We start from the raw sequence: 22,811 nt of genomic DNA, 5'->3' as shown, positions 1-22,811 counted from the left end.
GAGAATAAAAGTTTCGCCTTCTTTCTTTGCGTGAACATTTGGGTGGTATTATGCAAATCTTCCCACACAGTGACGTAGACATGTGGGGGTGTGTTTAAACGAGGCGTTTTAGGAGGGCATGGACAAGTCTTAACTTTTATAAAGAATATCTCTTTGGATTTGAGACTTTAGTCTTTGCAACTTTACAGATCTTCTTTATGCACCAAGAGCTTGTAACACTTCAAAGAGAAAGGAAAAATTTTAATCGCATCATATGACCCCTTTAACTTATTTTGTCTTCTGGGAAACATGTAATCTTCTGTAGCTTCTGAAGGGCAGTACTAAATGAAATATATATATATATATATATATATTTAGGCAAAATAAGAAAAATGTACACATCTTCATTCTGTTCAAAAGTTTACACCCCTGGCTCTTAATGCAGAATTTGTGTGACCTGAAGGATTTTTCTGAAGAACAGCAGGCAGTTTAACTGTTCAGGACAAACAAGGGACTCATGAACAACTATCACCAAAAAAAAAAAAACTCAGCTGTGGATAATTTTGATAACCACGCAGTATTAAGAATCAAGTGTATGTACATTTTTGAACAGGATCATTTTTATAAATTCAACTATTATTTTCTCATGTGGACTATATGTAAACTTTGTATGATCCCTCTTATTTTGGTAAAATAATTAACATTTTGCAGATTCTGAAAGGTGTATGTAAACTTTTGACCTCAACTGTATCTAAGCCTAGCAACCAGCATATGACTAGCATAGCAAAACTCTCACAACTCCTGAAAAACACCCTATCAACTGCTAACAACACACAAACAACCACCCAGAATGCCCTAGCAACCACATAGCAATCTATCTATCCGTCTGGAAGTCTGCAATGCCTTAAAACTTTCAAAATGTTAAGTTTTTAACCTTTAAGCCTAAAACTGGTTCAAAGCTTTTAAAACTGCATTACATTTAAAACCACTTCAGGCTTAAAACCTTCAAACTTCAAGCTTTTCAAACTATTCATGAATGAAAATTCATATTTGAAAATTAAAAAATGACCATTTTATTTTTAAGTTTACTATAAAATAAATGTATTTTTATTTAACACTCCCTTTTCACGCTTTATTATTTTATTTAAAAAAAATAAAAAAATAAAGTGCAATAATATTTTCATCCCTTTCCTAAGGTCCACAAACATACCTCTACACTCCTGCTCCAATGCACTGCGGTCTAAATCACCTACAGTGAGAAGAGATCTCCATAAGCTGACATATATAGTGTATAAAGTAATATACAGTTTTCAGTATAGTATAGTATAGTATACAGGGTTCCCACGGTCACCTGGAAATATTAACATTGTTTTCCAGGCCTGGAAATGAATAAGAACTTCAAATGCCATGGAAATTCCAGGAACAATCAAACACCACTCACATTCCCATTCCTATAGCGTTCCTGTAGCTCAAACAGTAGAGCACAGAGCTAGCAACACCAAAGCAATGTACTGTAAGTCAACAAATGCAACGTAAGTCGCTTTGGAAAAAAAACGTTTGCCAGATGTGTGAATGAGATTTCATATTGATGCATTTTCCAGTTGTAGAATGTTCTGTTTTAAACAATATTTATGTAGTACTGTATAGTAAAGGATATATTAACTGACCTACTTCCAGTGAGAACTGTGGTTCTTTCTTGTCAGTGCATCCCAGAAGAAAAGATTCATTAACAATGTGTTTGTCCTTTCCAACCTTTTCCAATATTTGTTCCAAATCTAGAGAAATGGGTATACAATTATAAAAATTAATATGCAAAATCCTTTTATTTATGTAACGGAAGTATTTAAATGGGGCTGTATTGAAACCTGAGGTTTTTAGAGAAGCCAATTTGTAACCACTGCCACTGCTAGTCTTTCGCAATAGAGGAGAAAGCTTATGATACAGTAGAACCTTCCCAGACTTCAGTGCCTCTCGACATGCTTCATCGTCCTCCTTTAATCTCATGAGGTACCTAAACAAGAATATTATACTTTATATTAAAAGGTAAAAAAAATATATATACTTGAATTGTACAAAATTTATGCCGGGAACTACTACAGATAATACTTAATAATAACAACAACTATTTATTATCAATTAATAATAACAATAATAAAATTAATAAGTTCTCAAAAAAAGTGACAGATCAAAAGTTGAGGTACATAAAAAAAAAATTAACACACCAATCACCGTTTCATGTATTTTTGTTAATGAGGTCATTGACCTTAAAAACCAACACATAAAAGATAAAGAAAACAAAGCCTGTTTAGGACTCTTTGCATTGTCTTTTTAAACTAAAAATCAACAGAATTGATAATTTGTATACAGATGTCACATTGCAAACTGTTTTCATTTTCTTATGTGTTAGCTATTAAATATATTTTCTTGTCTTTTTTTTCTTCTTCAAATATGACCTGGACATGTTCGTGAGAGGTTTCGGGAGATTTACAGTGCTTCAGTAAATTATATTTCCAGCCTACTCCAGTGGTATCCTATTTCTTATTCAGTGTTGGGGGTAATATATTACAAGTAACGCGAGTTACGTAATCAGATTACTTTTTTCAAGTAACTAGTTAAGTAACGCATTGCTTTATATTTAACAAGAGAATATCTGAGTTACTTTTTCAAATAAGTAACGCAAGTTACTTTTTTTTCTCCAATTTATTGATTGACAGCTCTCCTGTCCCCATGTTGAGAGAAATCAGATGTTACTGTAGTTCTAAAATAAATATCAATATGCATTAATTCATCTCACTCACACCAAAAAAAACACACAGATTCAGTATTCCTCAAAATGAATCAAAATAATGCAACTCCGAATATGACGCAAACCTGCAATAATTAAATGTTAAACATCACAAATATCCTTTATGTATTTAAACCCATTCTATAACGCAATGTCTTTGCTTCTGACCTTCGATGATCCAGTTCAACCGTACTAATAAGCACAAATTACTCTAGACGAACATTTGTGTGTCTTTGTTTATTGCTGAAGTGTGTTGAAATTTCTTCTTCTGCATTCTACTGTACGGACGTAAATTTACTTTCCCTTCAGCCTGAGGCGCATTCATTTCACTTTTGGTGTGAAAAGGCTTTTATATTTGCCAAAAATAGAACTTTTTTATTTGAAAAACATAAAAGCAAGCCCTGTCCAGATTTAAAAAGTAGCGCAAAAGTAACGTAACACATTACTTTCCATAAAAAAGTAACTAAGTAACGTAATTAGTTACTTTTTTTATGGAGTAACGCAATATTGTAATGCATTACTTTTAAAAGTAACTTTCCCCAACACTGTTCTTATTATAAATGAATGTATTTCGAAGAAGACAGACCTCATTCGTGAAACATATCCAGAGATGGAGCGTGATAGCACCAGGTTACAGCTGGATAAATGCTTGAATGACTGCAGCATGGCTGAAAGGTAATGCCTGTGTGTTCAATACAAAGGGTTTAACATTGACATTGATCATTTAAAATTGACATTGAACTTTAAATAGTTCCAACAGTCATGCAAGGTGTAAGAGAGAACTTGCCCTTGAAACAAACGTAAACTGGCAGTGCAGACTCTTCTTTCAGTATCAGGGTTTCCTGTAAATAACAGTTTCTTTGATTGTGTTCGTGGAAAGGCACTGTCAGGCGAATGAGACAAAAACACAGAACGTATAGCCCATATTGTAGACACATATGCTACTACACCCCAAATACGTCAAAGAGTTTTGTTTCGTAAAACTTTGTCGCTCTCCACTCCAGCAAGCCTTCAGTTTACATTACATATAGCACCCTAAGTAATAGGCCTACACTGTCATAAATAAATATGATTGTTTGTATAGCCTACTCCTGCAAACGACGCCTGCGCGTAACATGCACGACGTCCGTACGTCAGTGCGTCATCAAGAGCGGCTGTAGTTCCTGCCAGCGGCGAAGTGGAAACAGAGATCATATACATTACACATTATTTATATTTGTATGTCTGTACATCATTACACTAACAAAAGGTACCAAAAGCATCTGCTTTTTGGATATGCGGTTGGATATTCCTTTTGAAAGAAGTGTGCTTAATTGTATTTGTGCACTTGTAGTCTTCACATCTTTTTAAAAGCAAATGTAGGCTGCTTGCAGATAACGTAATATCAATCAAATAAAAGGGCACGTAAGTGTAGGCTACATAAAGAAAGCACACTTTCATGACTATGAAAGCACGCTTAAGAACACTTTTTAAAAAGTGCATTTGAAATAATCTCAAATCAAAAGTTTTATTTTAAAGTGTATTTGAGTCATAATATTTTGTCTTGCTTGAAAGAAGTAGCCTACACTGTAGAAAATAAGTGTAATTTTAACTGTAAAACTTTGTAAAAAATTGTTAATAGGTTAACAGTAAGTTCCCGTACTATATACAGGGAAAAACTGTAAAATATCTAACCAGACATTTCATGTCATTTTACAGTAAAATGCTGTTAATTTTACAGTTTTTAGAAGTAAAAATAACAAATCGATGTATAATTTACAGTAAAACTGTAAAGTGATATTCCCAGAATTCCCTGCATGACACTCCACATTTGAAAATATTTTGTTTAAATAATCATGTTTTTTTTAATAGTTTTTGTTATTAGTTATGTATATTTGGGCTTTATGTTACATCTTCATTAATGCAGTATTTAAGTATCGTGTGTTACCATGATGGTGTTTAGTGTTTGCATGAAAGACTCTGTGCACCTTCTATATATTAGTAGATACTTCTACTTGTAGTGAAGCTACTTGTGATGAGCTTTGATTCTTCATGTGGCTTTCTCTTTTACCACCTGCATTATTATGGTGGCTGTCAGTATGTTAAAGGTACAAAACAGATTTTAATAGCAGTGCGCCTTGTTGAATTTACTGGTTTACATTCAAATTATCTTGTTTGTAAATTACAGTTTTATACTGTTTTTGGCCGTAAATGTGTTTACAGTTTTTCTGTATGTTTTACAAAATTATTCTGTGTTATACACAGCTGCCAAAATTATTTTGTAAAAACTACAGATTTTTTTTTTTTTACAGTGTACACTTATTTTGATGTGCTGACTTACGTACAAAAGCACAATTTTAGCTGCTGTTCAATTTGATGCACTTATAATTATATTTAGTGTACATTTTATAATACATTTAAATGCAATTGCAATTAAGCCTGTGAAAACATTCAGTTAGTATATACTTAGCTATTATTTCCTTACTAAATACTCTTTTTTTAAAAATGCTAAAGTGTACTATTTTTCACAGGGGATGCAGATTAGATATGCGTAATATACTTTTTGGCCATTTAATTATGATATTCACTGAAGCACCGTGAAATGTGCAGTAGATCTACCATGTAGCTGTATATAATATCAACAGTTATTCAACTCAGTAGCACAAGTTTATCAACGTATTATGGCATGTGATAGTTATCATCACTGTACCACATACTTACAATAAATATCTATAACATTTGTACAACTTTCATTTATTTATTTTAATGACGTATGCATGACTTATTTTTTAACCTTTGTCTCAGATCTCGTGTTGAAATGTGAAAATCCATTAAGTAAATATGAATGATCCCATTATGCTCTCAAATAAAAAAAAAACAAGCAGATCATTTCAATGGACCTACTCATTGCGTGAAAATGATGATACTGATAATATGAAACTGATAATATGATTTATTTATTTTCAAAAATTGCGACTCAGTTGGACCATCATTTTCACCACAATACACAATTTTGTCAAAAGTTTGTCAAAACTTGTCTACCAAGTTCTGTAAAATATGCTTGAAAGGAATATGAGCCATGTCACCCATTAAACAGGGTTGAGTTTCCAAAAATCATTATTCCTAAATAGACCTGAGAGACCATTTGTATCAATGGTAAAAGTAATAAAAGCCTATAGTACATACAACATTTGAAATGCATATATTCTAGTATTTCAGGTGTGTGTTGGGAGCATAGACTGTATAAAAACATGCACGTGGTGTCCGTGACGTCACCCGTAGATTTCCAAAGAGCGTTTTTGAAACTCAAAAGTGGGCGGAGCCAGCTTGGCAGCGCGTCACCGGATAATCGAAAATGGGCAAAGAGGCGGGAGCAGGTTGCTGAAGCCACGCCCACCTAGCTCGCCGGTGGTGACAGCAGCGGCAATCCACCTGTCACTCAAGTGGCCACGCCCTTAATTATGCAGAACTTTAAGGCTTAATAAAATTTAAACGGATGAGTTATAAAAAAAATTCACCTCCCTCACAGTTGTTATGAAGGGCAAAATTAGCTATATAGACCAAAACCATTTTTTGAACCAGGCTGTAAACGTTTTTTTCTGCTGTAAAGTTGGGCATTTTAACATGGGGAGTCTATGGGATTGACTCCCTTTTGCAGCCAAGCCTCTAGCGGCCAGTTGATGGATTACAGTTTAATCACTTCCTCGTTGGCTTCGCGAGAGAGAGCGGGAGGTTGCCGCTTTCTCGCTTGGTTGGGAGACTGCAGTACAGTTTGTCTTTATGAACAGTAGATGGCGCTGCAGCTCAATCATTTGTCCTCTGAAGTTCTATCCACAGTTCAGCAGCGCTGCTCTCCACACACAGCTCAGTCTGTGTAGTTTTTTTTCACAGTTACAGTGCACAGTTATCAAATCCAATATGTTATTCTAAATGTAAAGCAGTATATTCCCTAATAAAAGAGTAATATATTTAAAATGCATTTATTTCATATTAAGTATAGTTTAAATCGATTCACATATTTACCGAAATATCGCTTGAGACTGATATACAAATTGTAATTAAACTTTATTTGGAGGATCACCAATACATGTAATGTCCAATACAGTTTTTCACCGTATATAGTAGGGGAATTTACCGTTAAGCATTTAACAGGTTTTTACTGTAGCATTTTTACAGTCTTTTACCGTTAAATTCACGGTCATTTTTTTACAGTGTAGCCTACTTAGCATGAAATAAATATACTTCAAATACATTTTAGCATATTTATTTTTTACTAGAGTTCAACATTTGACCATGGTAACCATTTTCCATCAGAATACCACTAACTTACTTCAACAATAGCATCGATATCATGAAAATGAGTTAATACTTCATTTATGTTTTTATAACTTGTTACATTTATTATACATATAATTAATTATGGTTTTAGTGAACTTACTTTTGGTTTTACTTACATTTGACTGAATCCTTGCTAGGACTAGCCTTACTACAAGGGGTGTAGTCCTTTTCTGTTATGGTGACCACATCCACTAACCTTCCCTGACTTGACCCCAGGCTATTGCTTTTTTAGTGTATCCACTGCAGGATTTTAGGCAAGCCTTTTCTGCAAGTTAACACTAGTTCCTTAAAGGTTTAGTCAAGTCAGATGTTCTGATCACATTCTTGTCTTTTTGAGTTAAGCATAACATTTTTAACAGGCACTTGTTTTCACAGGAGGAATCTAAAGCGGTTTGTTTGCTACTGTTTTCTGGTGTTATTTGTGTCTGTGCAAATTCCTTGTTTTAGCAGCTGTTTTCGCTCCTAACAAATGGTTGAGTTTTCGGAAACGGCTGGGGAATGCATTTGTAACCTGTTTTGCTTTTGTTTGCTTTTCTGAGTTTTTCTGAGTTTAGGTCAAGCGACGATCAGAGCACCGTTTTTCCAGATATGCATTTTAATGATCGAGGAACCGCTGTTTTGCCTTGTATCAGTCAATAACTTTGGTTTGGAAAGTTAAAAGAAGCCCATATTCTTACAGACCCGGCACAATCTGACACATAAAGCTGTTAGGTTCTAGTTTCTCTTTTGGGGGTTTTTTGAACAGGTAAAATGAGTGACTCTCAACCTAACCAGACACCCATTGTACGAGTAACCTACTAAAACACAATGAATTGTTCGAAATACACTGCTGTGCAGTTTCTATTGTGCTTGAAACCACTTATAAACAAAAGTGAATAGAGGTCATATTAAATTAGCGAGATAAACAAACTGATATATGTGACCCTGGACCACAAAACCAGTGTCATAAGGGTCCATTTTTCAAAATTGGCTGAAAGCTGAATAAATACGCCTTCCATTGATCTATGGTTTGTTAGAATAGGACAATATTTGGCCGAGATACAACTATTTGAAAATCTGTAATCTGCGGGTGCAATAAAAATCAAAATATTGAGAAAATCGCCTTTAAAGTTGTCCAAATGAAGTGCTTAGCTATGCATATTACCAATCAAAAATTAAGTTTTGATATATTTACAGTAGGAAATTTACAAAATATCTTCATGGAACATGATCTTTACTTAATACCCTAATGATTTTTGGCATAAAAGAAAAATCTATCATTTTGACCCATACAATGTATTTTTGGCTATTGCTACAAATATACCCCAGTGACTTAAGACTTAGGTTTTGTGCTCCAGGGTCACATATGAGCAATGTTAACTTATGCCATATGATACTAGGATAAGTTACACTTAAAATTTGGGTTTTGTTCAAAAGTGCAAGAAGTCTCTTATGCTGACAAGGGCTGCATTTGTTCGATCAAAAAGTACAGTAAAACAATAATAATGTAAGATATTATCACATTATTATTATTATAGTATTATTTTCATTATAATTGTGATCAATTTAATGCATCCTTGCAATAGAAACATATATATTTATAGAATTATTTTCCTTTGGCATTCAGTTTTTTGAAGCACTGTGATTTGGGATTTTTATCTTGCGTACTATTTATGATGGATGGAATGCAAAAAAAAAAAAGTCAGGGAAGGAAGAAGTTTGTGCAATCTGCTCAGTTGTTCTGCTCTATTTATAAATTGAAGCTACAGGCTAACTGAATGCAGTCAAGCTGATGGCGGTGAGCTGGCAGCCCCTTCTTGTTTCACAGTGCCAGTGGGATTTTGTGTGGACAATCTGTCTGGTTCAGAACAACTCGTCACGCCGCATGTTCTTGTACGCTTCACTGCAGAGTAATAACAGCTGAAATACATACGGCAGCTGTGAGAAGTTATTATTCTGTAATGGTATCAAAGGGCTAGTTCACCTGAAATGAAAGTTCTGTCATCATTTACTCACCCTCAAGTCTTTCCAGACCTGTATGACCTATTTTCTTCTGTGGAATATACATGTCTGATTGTTGTTTCCCCTCACACAATGGAAGTCAGAGCTATTTGGTTCCCAACTTTCTTCACAAACTGTTATTTCTGCAGAAGAAAGAAATACAGGTTTGAAATGACATGAACTTTCATTTTTGGGTGGACTGTCTCTTTAATAAACACTTATGCAACTTACACATGGGTTATAAAAGAAAATGATTTGTTGAACTCGATAGACTTTCTTTATCACTTTCTGATTTACACGGTTTCTGGTGTGTGTGTGTGTGTGTGTGTGTGTGTGTGTGTGTTTGTAGCATGTGTGTGTACATTTGACTTTACAGCTCAACTATTTTTCATCTAGATGTAATGATTTTGATTCTTCATTCAGATGCAGTGTGCCCATGTTTTGCATAAACTATTAACCACTTCCATATCCAAGAATTTTTCCATGGGAATTTGCTATTTGACTAGAGTTGATCGACTGGTCTAGGTGAACTAACTTCTTCTGGTTATGTGTTAAAGCTGATGGCGGTGAGCTGGCAGCCCCTTCTTGTTTCACAGTGCCAGTGGGATTTTGTGTGGACAATCTGTCTGGTTCAGAACAACTCGTCACGCCGCATGTTCTTGTACGCTTCACTGCAGAGTAATGACAGCTGAAATACATACGGCAGCTGTGAGAAGTTATTATTCTGTAATGGTATCAAAGGGCTAGTTCACCTGAAATGAAAGTTCTGTCATCATTTACTCACCCTCAAGTCTTTCCAGACCTATATGACCTATTTTCTTCTGTGGAATATACATGTCTGATTGTTGTTTCCCCTCACACAATGGAAGTCAGAGCTATTTGGTTCCCAACTTTCTTCACAAACTGTTATTTCTGCAGAAGAAAGAAATACAGGTTTGAAATGACATGAACTTTCATTTTTGGGTGGACTGTCTCTTTAATAAACACTTATGCAACTTACACATGGGTTATAAAAGAAAATTATTTGTTGAACTCGATAGACTTTCTTTATCACTTTCTGATTTACACGGTTTCTGGTGTGTGTGTGTGTGTGTGTGTGTGTGTTTGTAGCATGTGTGTGTACATTTGACTTTACAGCTCAACTATTTTTCATCTAGATGTAATGATTTTGATTCTTCATTCAGATGCAGTGTGCCCATGTTTTGCATAAACTATTAACCACTTCCATATCCAAGAATTTTTCCATGGGAATTTGCTATTTGACTAGAGTTGATCGACTGGTCTAGGTGAACTAACTTCTTCTGGTTATGTGTTACTGACACACACAATAATACGTTTTTATTTTTAGCAATGCATTATTATATTTTGTTTGAAGCATTCTTTTAAATTATACACTTACTAAACAGAGCAAACAAACCAAACAATATAACAACAATAACAGAGTACTTAATACAAAGACAGCATAATAAAAAAGCCTAGAGCGACGATGCTGCACACATGCTGATCCACCTGTACAAACAGAATATACCTGGAATCAAATTGCATTTCTAACTTGTTTTTATGACAGTATAGCACCTACAAGTTGCCATGGACAATAGTCCCGTACTATTTTGGTATTATTTATATTATTTTAGTTTTTATTTTAAAAAAAATGTAAAAACATTTTTTACTTTAAATAAAGAAATATTTATTGTTTTGATTTTAGTTTTAGTTTCATTTTTAATACGCTTCTAAGTATTGTTTCTGTTCTTTTTAAATATTACTATTTAAGGTACATTTTATTTCAATTTTAGTTTTTATTTATTTCTAGTTAGTAATTTTAGTGATTTAATTTAAACTTATTTCAGTTAGTTGCAAAGGTAAATTGATATTTTAACCTTTATTTTAATGAACAAAGTGTATTTAATAGTTGTAGTTTTATTTATAACCCTGCAACAGTGCAATGTATTGCAGAGAGCTATGTATACTTTTATCATCTAAATCAAAGTTTTTCTCTTTCAGGGTGTTTGTTGAAAAGGGTGAAGATGGGAGTTAGGAGTGTGTGCTGTATTTTACTCATTTCTCTGCTAAAGTCTTCCTCTGCTCACAATGACTTCTTCACATCCATTGGTATGCAACCTTTTCACCTTTTTATAAATGCATGTTTGAAATGTTCCTGCAGGTTCTAACAGGTAACATAAGCCTCCAAACCCATGTTCATGAATATTTACCACTGATTATACATTAACAGAACATTAGAAGATGCAGCTGACAGTAGGCCTGTCGCAATAATCAATATATCGACTTATCGCGCAATATATGTACATGACCTCAATCATTTTTGGTGACGCAATATATCGCCCATTATATTTACTTAAAAATGAATGTCACCATGTTTTGTACATTCCACTCGCGCCTGTGTCTTTTGCAGCTTCTCGAGCATAACGTGGTGTAGTTGGTGCTAGTTCAAATTTAAATAATGCTTCTACAAACAGTTTCATCTGCAGATATGGTCTTGTTTAGGGATCTGTGCCTTTGTGCATGCGGACATCTGACTGCTAAGTAGTGATTGTGTTTTTCAGCAATAGTGTGCACCCTTAATTTACAGAGAAAAGAAGGTCAGGGAAAATCTGTAGATGGAAAAATCTCCAGACAAGTTCTTTGTGCATTTTTTTTTTCTTCTACTTGTTACTTTGCACTTTTTGTTAGAAAATGTTTATTTACTATTTATTCAGGTTTTTTAAGGTATCTAATATTTTGATACTTAATTTCCATGATCTAAATATTCTTAAAAATTTAAAGTTTGTTGTCATTTGGAAGTGTGTAGGCCTTCTTGCATTATTATGCTGTTACATTATGATTATATATTCAGTGGCATAAAATGGTCTTTAAAATGGCAATAATATCGCTTATCGCAATTATTTCTGGGGCAATATATTGCACAACAAAAAGTTGTTATCGTGCCAGGCCTAGCTGACAGGTGGTGTGGAGAACTAGACCGGTCATTCACTAATCACTGATGCTCATTTGAGTTCTCTCCTGGCAGGTCACATGACAGATTTGCTGTACACAGAAAAAGACCTGGTGACGTCATTGAAAGACTATATCAAAGCAGAGGAGAGCAAACTGGAGCAAGTGAAACAGTGAGTAATATCTGTTGATACAGTATCAACATTAGGCATATAACACATATAACAGGTATCTGTAACAACAGGTATAACTCATCCCTGTTTGAATTGGCAAGGAGTGATTTCTGAATGTGAAAAAAACAGAATAAATAATACAAAAATAAACATCTTATATACAGTGGGGCAAAAAAGTATTTAGTCAGCCACCAATTGTGCAAGTTCTCCCACTTAAAAAGATGAGAGAGGCCTGTAATTTTCATCATAGGTATACCTCAACTACGAGAGACAAAATGAGAAAAAAAATCCAGAAAATCACATTGTAGGATTTTTAAAGAATTAATTGGTAAATTCCTCGGTAAAATAAGTATTTGGTCACCTACAAACAAGCAAGATTTCTGGCTCTCACAGACCTGTAACTTCTTCTTTAAGAGGCTCCTCTGTCCTCCACTCGTTACCTGTATTAATGGCATCTGTTTGAACTCGTTATCAGTATAAAAGACACCTGTCCACAACCTCAAACAGTCACACTCCAAACTCCACCATGGCCAAGACCAAAGAGCTGTCAAAGGACACCAGAAACAAAATTGTAGACCTGCACCAGGCTGGGAAGACTGAATCTGCAATAGGTAAGCAGCTTGGTGTGAAGAAATCAGCTGTGGGAGCAATTATTAGAAAATGGAAGACATACAAGACCACTGATAATCTCCCTCGATCTGGGGCTCCACGCAAGATCTCACCCCGTGGGGTCAAAATGATCACAAGAACCGTGAGCAAAAATCCCAGAACCACACGGGGGGACCTAGTGAATGACCTGCAGAGAGCTGGGACCAAAGTAACAAAGGCTACCATCAGTAACACACTGCGCCGCCAGGGACTCAAATCCTGCAATGCCAGACGTGGGACACGCCATTCAAATGCTGGACGGGCCTGGCTAGGCAAACTTCAGACGGGCCTGGACATGTACTGGCTTAAGCAGGGGAACACATCTGGCACTGCAGGATTTGAGTCCCTGACGGCGCAGTGTGTTACTGATGGTAGCCTTTGTTACTTTGGTCCCAGCTCTCTGCAGGTCATTCACTAGGTACCCCCGTGTGGTTCTGGGATTTTTGATCACAGTGACACCAGAAACAAAATTGTAGACTTGCACCAGGCTGGGAAGACTGAATCTGCAATAGGTTAGCAGCTTGGTGTGAAGAAATCAACTGTGGGAGCAATTATTAGAAAATGGAAGACATACAAGACCACTGATAATCTCCCTCGATCTGGGGCTCCATGCAAGATCTCACCCCGTGGGGTCAAAATTATCACAAGAACTGTGAGCAAAAATCCCAGAACCACACGGGGGGACCTAGTGAATGACCTGCAGAGAGCTGGGACCAAAGTAACAAAGGCTACCATCAGTAACACACTGTGCCGCCAGGGACTCAAATCCTGCAGTGCCAGATGTGTCCCCCTGCTTAAGCCAGTACATGTCCAGGCCCGTCTGAAGTTTGCTAGAGAGCATTTGGATGATCCAGAAGAGGATTGGGAGAATGTCATATGGTCAGATGAAACCAAAATATAACTTTTTGGTAAAAACTCAACTTGTCGTGTTTGGAGGAGAAAGAATGCTGAGTTGCATCCAAAGAACACCATACCTACTGTGAAGCATGGGGGTGGAAACATCATGCTTTGGGGCTGTTTTTCTGCAAAGGGACCAGGACGACTGATCCGTGTAAACGAAAGAATGAATGGGGCCATGTATCGTGAGATTTTGAGTGAAACCCTCCTTCCATCAGCAAGGGCATTGAAGATGAAGCGTGGCTGGGTCTTTCAGCATGACAATGATCCCAAACACACCGCCTGGGCAACGAAGGAGTGGCTTCGTAAGAAGCATTTCAAGGCTCTGGAGTGGCCTAGCCAGTCTCCAGATCTCAACCTCATAGAAAATCTTTGGAGGGAGTTGAAAATCTGTGTTGCCCAGCGACAGCCCCAAAACATTACTGCTCTAGAGGAGATCTGCATGGAGGAATGGGCCAAAATACCAGCAACAGTGTGTGAAAACCTTGTGAAGACTTACAGAAAACGTTTGACCTCTGTCATTGCCAACAAAGGGTATATAACAAAGTATTGAGATTAAATTTTGTTATTGACCAAATACTTATTTTCCACCATAATTTGCGAATAAATTCTTTAAAAATCCTACAATGTGATTTTCTGGATTTTTTTTCTCATTTTGTCTCTCATAGTTGAGGTGAAACTTACAGGCCTCTCTCATCTTTTTAAGTGGGAGAACTTGCACAATTGGTGGCTGACTAAATACTTTTTTTCCCCACTGTATGTATTATCATCTTATCTATATATGTATACAACAGTTCTTTCTGATCCTGGAATCTGATTGGCTGGTAAGAGTGTGATATTCGAGTTCAACAGAACTCCACAACTGTATCACCGCTGTATCACTCCGCTTCAGTGTTGCCAACTTAGCGACTTTTTTTCACTAGATTTAGCAACGTTTCATACCCCCCTAAGTGACTTTTTTCCAAAAAAGCGAACAAACCTTAGCAAGTCTCTTTGACTCACTGCCACACGAGCGCAAGATCTTGCTTTCACAGCGCGCACACCTCTCTCTCTCTCTCTCCGTCTGCTCTGTAGAGAGGAGCAGCACTTTCAGTTAAATTAGATATGATGTTGCTTCTCTAATTTTACATGCAAATATAGCCAAAAACACGGCACAGGAATTGTTGTCGTCTTTGCTTATATTATGTGTATTTGATTTCATCAGACGACGGCTCGATTATAAATCAGGATTTTTGTGCAGATTAACATCTTGGAAGGGAGAGCTGGTTATGTAGTCTTAAAGGGCCACATTTCAGTCACTATTTCATATTTATCCCATTGACTGACAACAGAAAGTGTAAATTATATAAATGAAAACCATTTTATTGAGAATTTGGCTAAATTAAAATACAGTATGTGAGCACAGAGAGGCAAACAAATGTAAAAGGCAATACATATGCTAATTAACGTATAACGTCATCTAGCGACTTTTCAAACTGGCTTTAGCTACTTTCCATTGAAAGTTGGCAACACTGCTCCGCTTGCTGAAGTTGCCGTATTTCTCAGAGCGAGTGTCATGGCGGATGGCAAAATCCACTATAATTGTAAAAATAATACTGTTTTGTGTCACGGAATGTAGTTTTAAGAGTTTTTTAGGTAAAAATATACTTGTTTGGACTTCAAATATGCGGTTTGTTAATAAAGATACCGTGTATTTGAAAATTAGATTCAATGTTTCTGGAGATGTGAGCTCCAGGACGTCAGCGGCCGTTTAGCGCTCATAAACCCGCCGAAAGCGCCTCACCTCGGTCAGAACTTCTGGAATTTGCAGCTTGCTCTGATGTCTCTATAGTGGTTAAACGTGAGATATAAATTGTTTTGGTTAAATGTAGGGCTGTCAACGTTAACGTGTTAACGCATACGATTAATTCAAAACCCTTAACGCGTTCAAATAATTTAACGCAATTAACACAAGATTACTGAAACACAATTTCTATTCTAAACCTTTTTCCCGATTTCGCTTCTCTGTTTGCAATCAGATCATTTTAAGACGCTAAACTCTGAGAAAGTTTTCAGTCCAGTGATCCAGCAAGCGAATCCATTCAAGCAATCAGTCCAAAACAGGGCTAATGTAAAGAAAACCAGGCTGATTACATAAGAGATGGCATAGAGAATAGATACTCGTGTTGCGTTTTCAGTGAATTATTAATTAGTTTCTCTTTAAAATGCAAGTTCTGTGGTTGTTTCTGAAGAGCGCGAGAGCTCACTAATGCGTCGCGCAGTGTGAAATACAGACTGAATGTAACGCCAAAACATCCCACCACTGTATGATATGCGAACTACATTTTCTCAGCTGGATAAAGCAAACCAGCTTCTTTTGATGTTGGAGTTTTGATGGTTGAGGATTGCAATCAAGGGAAAGACGATTGCGGTGACATACAGGAGTCGTAAGCACGCGCGAGTCTGATACACCGTGTTTGAGCGCTCTTGATGCACAGATCATATCTTATCACACAAGCCAGTGATAAAGCATTTATCTCATTACACATGCCAGTGACAAACTGTCATCAGACAATTGATGAGCCATTTTATTTTTTTGTTTTTTTCCCCCCAGTCTTGTAATGTGGCATTGTTATATGTAGCACCATGGTCCTGGAGCAACATTTCGTTTTACTGTGTACAAGCTGCATGTGATTGAAATGACAATAAAGCCATTCTGATACTGTGTGTTGTCAGGTGGGCTGAGAAGCTGGATGCTTTAACAGCGACAGCCACACAGGACCCAGAGGGGTTTTTGGGTCACCCTGTCAATGCCTTTAAACTCATGAAGAGACTAAACACGGAGTGGGGTGAAGTGGAAGACCTCGTGCTCAAAGACATGTCTGACGGTTAGTTTCACTGTAATTCAACCCATATTAACATCTGTTTATTCCATATTTACAACTGATACACTTATTATGAAATATTTACTTTAAAATACCAATATTAGGTGACTATAAACTATTCTCAGAAATACTGAAAATAATAGAAAATGCTAACAACACCAAGCAACATGTTAAAAACATTCAAGCAATGCCTTGCAACGTTCTTTACAATCAATAAAAGACTCTTCTTAAGATGTCTAATGAGGTTTTCTGATTTCTAATTTTCGGGGTGGTGGTGTGGCAGGGGGTCTGATAATAGAGTCTGAAGTAGTTGATGTGGTTTCTTTACTACTGAGGTTTAATGCGGTCTAAAGTGGTTTAATATGGCCTGGTTTGTTTTTACTGGCATTTCTATGACTTTTTTCAAAGCTTTTAAACTTTTAAACTGCCTTTGTCAAGCCAACATCAAGGTTTTTCTCGTCAAACTTTACTATTTAGTCATTGCTTGGTATTTTTTGGAGCTTTACAGCCCTAATATACATTTTTGTTGTATGGAAAAGTCACAAATGTTTGAAATAATACAAGGTTGAGTAAATTATGACCATTTTTTTAATATATATATTTGGGTGAACTATCACAGTTTTTATAAGCACTAGGACCCATTTCTCAGCACTTGCGTTACTTTTTCAAAATTTCAAACTTTTCAAGTTTAAAACTTAAAACATAATACAACATTTTCTACATTTCTTCCATAATACCACATTAAAGATATTCCAAATCTAAAAACGAGATACTGTGAAAATGATTAGATGTAGACGAAACACCTACACAGATGTGATCATAACCAGATGATCATAACCACCAATACAAAAGGGTGAAAATTATTTTATACTGTAATGTAAACATGTACCATGTTACAATATACTGCAGATAGCTGTCATTCTTATTTTGTGAAGAAAAAAAAACAAAAACTGTATAATATATATCAACAAAGTGTGTTTGTTAGGTAAAAGCTTTTGCTAGTTTTATGGAAGGATGAGTTGATTTGAAACATGTATGGTAGTTTTAGTGCATTTTGGATGCAAATTTTTGTTGTTGTGCCAAGCTTAAAGTTGTTTGAGTTTTAAAAAAGTGACCTATGTATTGAGAAACGTGTCCTAGTGATTGTACACTCAAGATGTTCTTATTATATATTTTTTTCTTATTAAAAGATAAACATATTTTCTTCTAGGTTTTATCTCAAACCTGACTATTCAACGTCAGTATTTCCCTAATGATGAAGACCAGACCGGTGCAGCCAAAGCTCTCCTCCGACTGCAGGACACCTATCAACTGGACACACAGATCATCTCTTCTGGAGACCTGCCTGGTGAGCATGAGCTCTTCTCTTTCCAAACATACTTCAGATATACCTTTTTTGCATTTGTATGACATCTCATTGCATGTTTTCTTGTAGGTGTTACTACAGGCTTGCCGTTTAAAAGCACCATGACGGTAGAGGATTGTTTTGAGCTGGGAAAAATCGCCTATTCTGAAGCAGACTACTACCATACAGAGTTATGGATGGCCCAGGCTCTCAAGCAACTGGATGAAGGAGAAGAATCCAGCGTTGAAACTGTGACAGTGCTGGACTACCTCAGCTACTCAGTCTACCAGCAGGGGGAGCTGGAAAGAGCTCTGAACCATACCAAGAGACTGCTGAGTGTGGGTTAGTCTGATCTACAATACTCAATATAAATCATATCACAATATGGCTTAGTGTGATTGTCAAATCGTGCAGACTGTGATTTATATAATATAATATATGCTTTTCTAAATATATATGTTCAAAAAATCAAGTGCATTTTTCATATTGCAATATATTTGACAGAAAAACTGTTCCTCGGCTGTTGCTTAAATGTTGACTATTAGAGATATTTGAGACATTCAACAGTTGTCCAAACTATTACAAAATGTTTAACACATTTATCTCTCCCGTACAGATCCTGAGCACCAGCGAGCACTTGGGAACCTAAAGTATTTTGAATACCAGCTAGCCAAACAGAAGAAGGCTGAGAAGGAGCAGAGTGTCAAGGAAGAGAGCAAGAAAGAACAAGAAAAGACGGTTGGGAAAGGGGAATATCTCCCTGAAAAGAGGAAATACGAGCAGCTATGTAGAGGACAAGGAGTCAGAATGGTGAATAATAAAATACTGTAATGGCTGCATTAACGTAAATATTCACTAGAATGTCACATTAAGCACGAAATGCTGATGCATTAGCTGATTCATTTTTAATATATCAGTGCAGCTCTAGCTCCTCAGCCACCTAATTCAGCCATTTCAGCTGTTTTTTTTTACTTTGCATTGATGTAACTTGACTTATTTATAAAGGTATATGAGGTAATTAATTATTAAAGACAGGACTTTAAATTATTTATGCACACCCAAGGTGGTAATACGGCCATAACACAAAGCTCTATTTTTGTCCATTCAGTCGACCAAAGCCCAATGCATACTGCAAAAATAAGTCATAAAAAAACTCAAATGCTTTAGTGAGATGGCACTTACATAGCTTTAGGCAACTAGCGAATGAGTTTTTCCATGACAGTGCCTACCTGGTTCATCATGTTGAAACCAACTTGTAATGCTGTGAAAGAGCATGAAATACCAACCATTTTATTTATTTGTCATGGCCAAGATATAAATGAATTGTCTAATATGTAAATAAATTCTCGATCTTACAGAGCCCTCGCAGACAGAGACGTTTGCTCTGCCGTTACTACAACAGTAACAGACATCCTTTTTACATAATCGGCCCAGTGAAACAAGAGGATGAATGGGATCGTCCACGTATCATCCGTTACCATGATATTATATCAGAAAAAGAAATGGAGAAGGTCAAGGAGTTGGCCAAACCAAGGGTGAGTTCAACTTTTATACACATTCAAATATTTATATAACGTTTTGGCCACACACACACAATTTCTGTGGATAATCTTAAAGGGTCATCATTTACTCACCTCATGAGGACTTTCATTGATCTTAGAAACACAAGATATTTTTAATATTCAATCATAATCTTTGTCCATCCATTGAAAGTCCATGCAAAGATTTCAAGCTTCAAAAAGTTTATAAAGACAATGTAGAAGTAAAGTCTTCTGAAGAGACATGATCACTTTATATATGAACAGATTTAATTAAAGTATTTATTTATATGTAAACACTGATCAAGGCACATACATAGAACACATCAAATATGATGAAGAGAAAGCTCAAATGGACTTTTTTTAATGTCCATTACAAAAACATGCATCCCTAAAATTATTTGAAGGTGCGCAAGTATTTTTCCACTGTAACATGAAAGTTTCATCTCTTAAAGGGGTCATCGGATGCAAAATTAACTTTTGTTGTTGTTTGAACATAAATGTGTGTTGGATGTGAGTGTAAGCATCCATCCTATAATGATAAAAAGCCACCCAGTGGTTTTTTTTAAATCCCCTTTCTCAAATTAGGCTGTTCTGAGATTCCTGTCAGAATGACGTAGTTCTGCACAGGCCCCTCCCACGATAGTTGATTGACAAGGCCGTCTTACCTTCGACCCGCCCTGAGTGAGCTGTAATCAGTCCACCATTGTGTCGACTCCGGTTCAGGGGAAGACAAGAATGTCTCCGATTAAGCGATTGAGGTGTTTTGTTGTTGAATGTAATAATGAACATAGCAGTCGTCATTTATCCCCGTCATCTGAGCCGCTAAAGACGCAGAGGATTAACCTTACTTTCGTTTTGAAGGGAAAATTTGATCCCCGATCTGCCTAAATGCGTCTATATTCGCGCGAATCATTCGTGATCGAGCTTCATCTACACAAGAAGTGAGTATAAGGTTTTTTATTAATCTTTGCAAATTGCCTTTCCTAATATGCGCTAGTTAGCGAGTTTCGCGGCTAAAGTAAACAGTACTGCTGGTCACCCCACAGAAGAGAGGGGCGGGGTCAGCAGAGCTCATTAGCATTTAAAGCAACATGGACTAGAACGACGTGCTGAAAACAGAGCTCATTTTGACAAGGTAAAAGAATGTTTTTTTACACTACCATTGAGAAATTTTAAAGGGGTCATATGATGCTTTTTTAAAGATCATTATTTTGTGTATTTGGTGTAACAGAATATGCTGACATGCTTTAATGTTCAAAAAACACATTATTTTTCAAATACTGTACATTATTGTAGGTTCTCTATGCCCTGCCTCTCTCAAATGCTTAGTTTCAAAGAGACAGGAAAACTTGAAATCGCATCATATGACCCCTTTAATCAAAGTATGTTATAGACTTTTCATTAAGACCCTAAAGAATCATATCAACTTATATCAAATGGGCATCCGATGACCCCTTTAAAATCTGACAAACATGTTTAAAATGATGTCCACCTATGAGATGAAGACTTCCCTGTCATCAGACGCATTCAGTAACAACTGGTGAGCAAAAACCTGTGTATCCATGCCAGTAGTGACAACTGTGAGGTGTAAACAATAGTTTATTTACTGCACCTTGAAATTCATTTGAACTGTAAGTTCTTTGGTATTAGTTTCTCAATAAGGATAATTTTGTGTTAATATAAGCAAGTCAAATCTCCTGAATTTTGAGTTTTTCTATTATGAGAACACTTCTCAGAGTATCACAACCTCTGACCTGAGGCCGTTCAAAGTTATTTGTCCAGAGTGTAATCAAAGGCTCATGTAGAGTTAGAATGCTGGTGCTCAAGTTAATTAGATATCATGACAAACAGAAAGAGTGTGTTGGTCTGTAGTCGGTCACTGAGACTACAGCTGCTGTGTAACCCGTGTACTCTTGGCCGGTTGGCTCAACAGCTGCGCAGAGCCACCATCTCCAACCCCATTACTGGTGTTCTAGAGACTGCCCAGTATCGCATCAGCAAAAGGTAAGGCTCCTGTTGGCCTGTAGCACAGCCAACCCACCAGTTCTCCCTGCTGCATGCTGGAAAAGCAACTAGAGCCCATCAACTAGAAAAGCAACTAGAGCCACAAAGGGGATTTATATCACATGCATAGTATGGGTGGGTGGTCCAAAGTCAAAAGTTTGGAATAATGAAAGATGAATTATGCTTACCTCCATGTATTTGATTACAAATACAGTAAAACAGTAATACTGTAAAATAACATTACAAATTAAAAGAACTGTTTTCTATTTTAATATATTTTAAGATGTATTCCTCTGAATTTTCAGCAGCCATTACAGTCTGCAGTGTCACATGATCTTTTAGAAGTCATACTAATATGCTGATTTGCTTTCCACAAAAATATTAAGCAGCAAAATCTGTTTATAAACACTGATAATAATAATAAATGTTATATTTGTAGTATATACTTTGACATAATTCTACTGTTATTGCACAGTACACACCAGCCACCAGCCCATATGCATAATAAATAGATATCCCTATTTGTTTTGCTGTTCTTGGGAATGTTGCTTTTCCACTGCTTCTTTACACACAACAGGTGAACTCGGTAGCAGTAGCAGTTCAACCCAGGCAGAAGCTATCCGCAGTGTTACATTTAAACCACCCATGCAGTCGGTGTAGTTCAGTATAACAACAGAATATAGTGACGGCACCTTTCACCTCTCTCTTTCTATCTCCTCTCTTTTTCTCTGTGCTGGCTCTATAGCTCTGGCGTGCCACCGTGCATGACCCTCAAACTGGCAAACTCACCACCGCCCAGTACAGAGTCTCCAAGAGGTAATGGGTCAAAGATGAAGGGCAGAGGTCAAATCTGTCTGCTCCCCCTTTCCCTCTTTACCCAGAATTCCCTTCGTTGGCCTTAGTCTGTTAAACAGATATTCAAATATCAGTTTGGTGTTCTTCAGACAAAAAATGCATACAGGTGTGGAAAAACATAAGAGTAAGTAAATCAGTTACTGAAAGAGTTTAATTTTCTTAGAAACTAGTGAAACACACTTCAAGGGTCAGGACATGTCTTTACATAAATACACACACACACACACACATATATATATATATATATAGTGCTGTCAAAATGATAATTTTTATTATCATAATGCAGATGATTAATTTTTCCAGTAGAACAGCTTCAGGAGAACAACAGTAAACTGCAGTCAGATGAGATGTAGTCAGGCCTTATGTCTGACTTTTATGTGTTCATGACTGTGCTCTTAGCACGCGCGCACTGTAGCTTGTATCATTTCATATTAAAGCATGAATGAAACTACGAGTATACAGTGGGGAAAAAAA

The 22,811-nt window shown here is 36.4% G+C and overlaps 2 protein-coding genes and 1 pseudogene across 2 annotated transcripts; 1 reads left to right on the top strand and 2 right to left on the bottom strand.

Moving 5' to 3' along the window:
• Positions 1-38, bottom strand: part of LOC107573416 (uncharacterized) — a 5,151-nt pseudogene extending 5,113 nt beyond the window's left edge.
• A 1,127-nt stretch (positions 39-1,165) lies between these two features.
• LOC107573421 (nucleoside diphosphate-linked moiety X motif 13-like) lies at positions 1,166-3,883 on the bottom strand. Its single transcript, XM_016259859.1, has 5 exons — positions 3,552-3,883; positions 3,351-3,446; positions 1,845-1,990; positions 1,651-1,754; positions 1,166-1,228 (listed from the first exon to the last, which is right to left on the bottom strand). The coding sequence occupies exons 2-5, from the start codon at positions 3,428-3,430 to the stop codon at positions 1,220-1,222; spliced, it is 339 nt and encodes a 112-aa protein (XP_016115345.1). The 5' UTR covers positions 3,431-3,446; positions 3,552-3,883; the 3' UTR covers positions 1,166-1,219.
• A 7,182-nt stretch (positions 3,884-11,065) lies between these two features.
• LOC107573423 (prolyl 4-hydroxylase subunit alpha-1-like) lies at positions 11,066-21,557 on the top strand. Its single transcript, XM_016259861.1, has 8 exons — positions 11,066-11,170; positions 12,087-12,183; positions 16,444-16,595; positions 17,803-17,940; positions 18,028-18,279; positions 18,554-18,747; positions 19,296-19,472; positions 21,412-21,557. Exons 1-8 carry the CDS (start codon positions 11,086-11,088, stop codon positions 21,484-21,486), a joined length of 1,170 nt encoding a protein of 389 aa, XP_016115347.1. The 5' UTR covers positions 11,066-11,085; the 3' UTR covers positions 21,487-21,557.
• The last annotated feature ends 1,254 nt before the right edge of the window (positions 21,558-22,811 follow it).

Source organism: Sinocyclocheilus grahami, unplaced genomic scaffold (assembly GCF_001515645.1).
Source record: "Sinocyclocheilus grahami isolate Dianchi unplaced genomic scaffold, SAMN03320097.WGS_v1.1 scaffold1937.1, whole genome shotgun sequence".
NCBI lineage: Eukaryota > Metazoa > Chordata > Actinopteri > Cypriniformes > Cyprinidae > Sinocyclocheilus > Sinocyclocheilus grahami.
The sequence above is the reverse complement of the archived record's forward strand: the minus strand, read 5'-3'. Positions and strand labels throughout refer to the sequence as shown.

Coding starts and splice junctions, on each gene's coding strand:
- LOC107573421 (XM_016259859.1), bottom strand. CDS start 3,430: ATGCTGCAGTCATTCAAGCATTTATCCAGCTGTAACCTGGTGCTATCA. Junction 1,991..3,350: donor GGATATGTTTCACGAATGAG/GTCTGTCTTCTT, acceptor ATTCTTGTTTAG/GTACCTCATGAGATTAAAGG. Junction 1,755..1,844: donor GGCTTCTCTAAAAACCTCAG/GTTTCAATACAG, acceptor CCATTTCTCTAG/ATTTGGAACAAATATTGGAA.
- LOC107573423 (XM_016259861.1), top strand. CDS start 11,086: ATGGGAGTTAGGAGTGTGTGCTGTATTTTACTCATTTCTCTGCTAAAG. Junction 18,280..18,553: donor CAAGAGACTGCTGAGTGTGG/GTTAGTCTGATC, acceptor TCTCCCGTACAG/ATCCTGAGCACCAGCGAGCA. Junction 19,473..21,411: donor AGGAGTTGGCCAAACCAAGG/GTGAGTTCAACT, acceptor TTGGCTCAACAG/CTGCGCAGAGCCACCATCTC.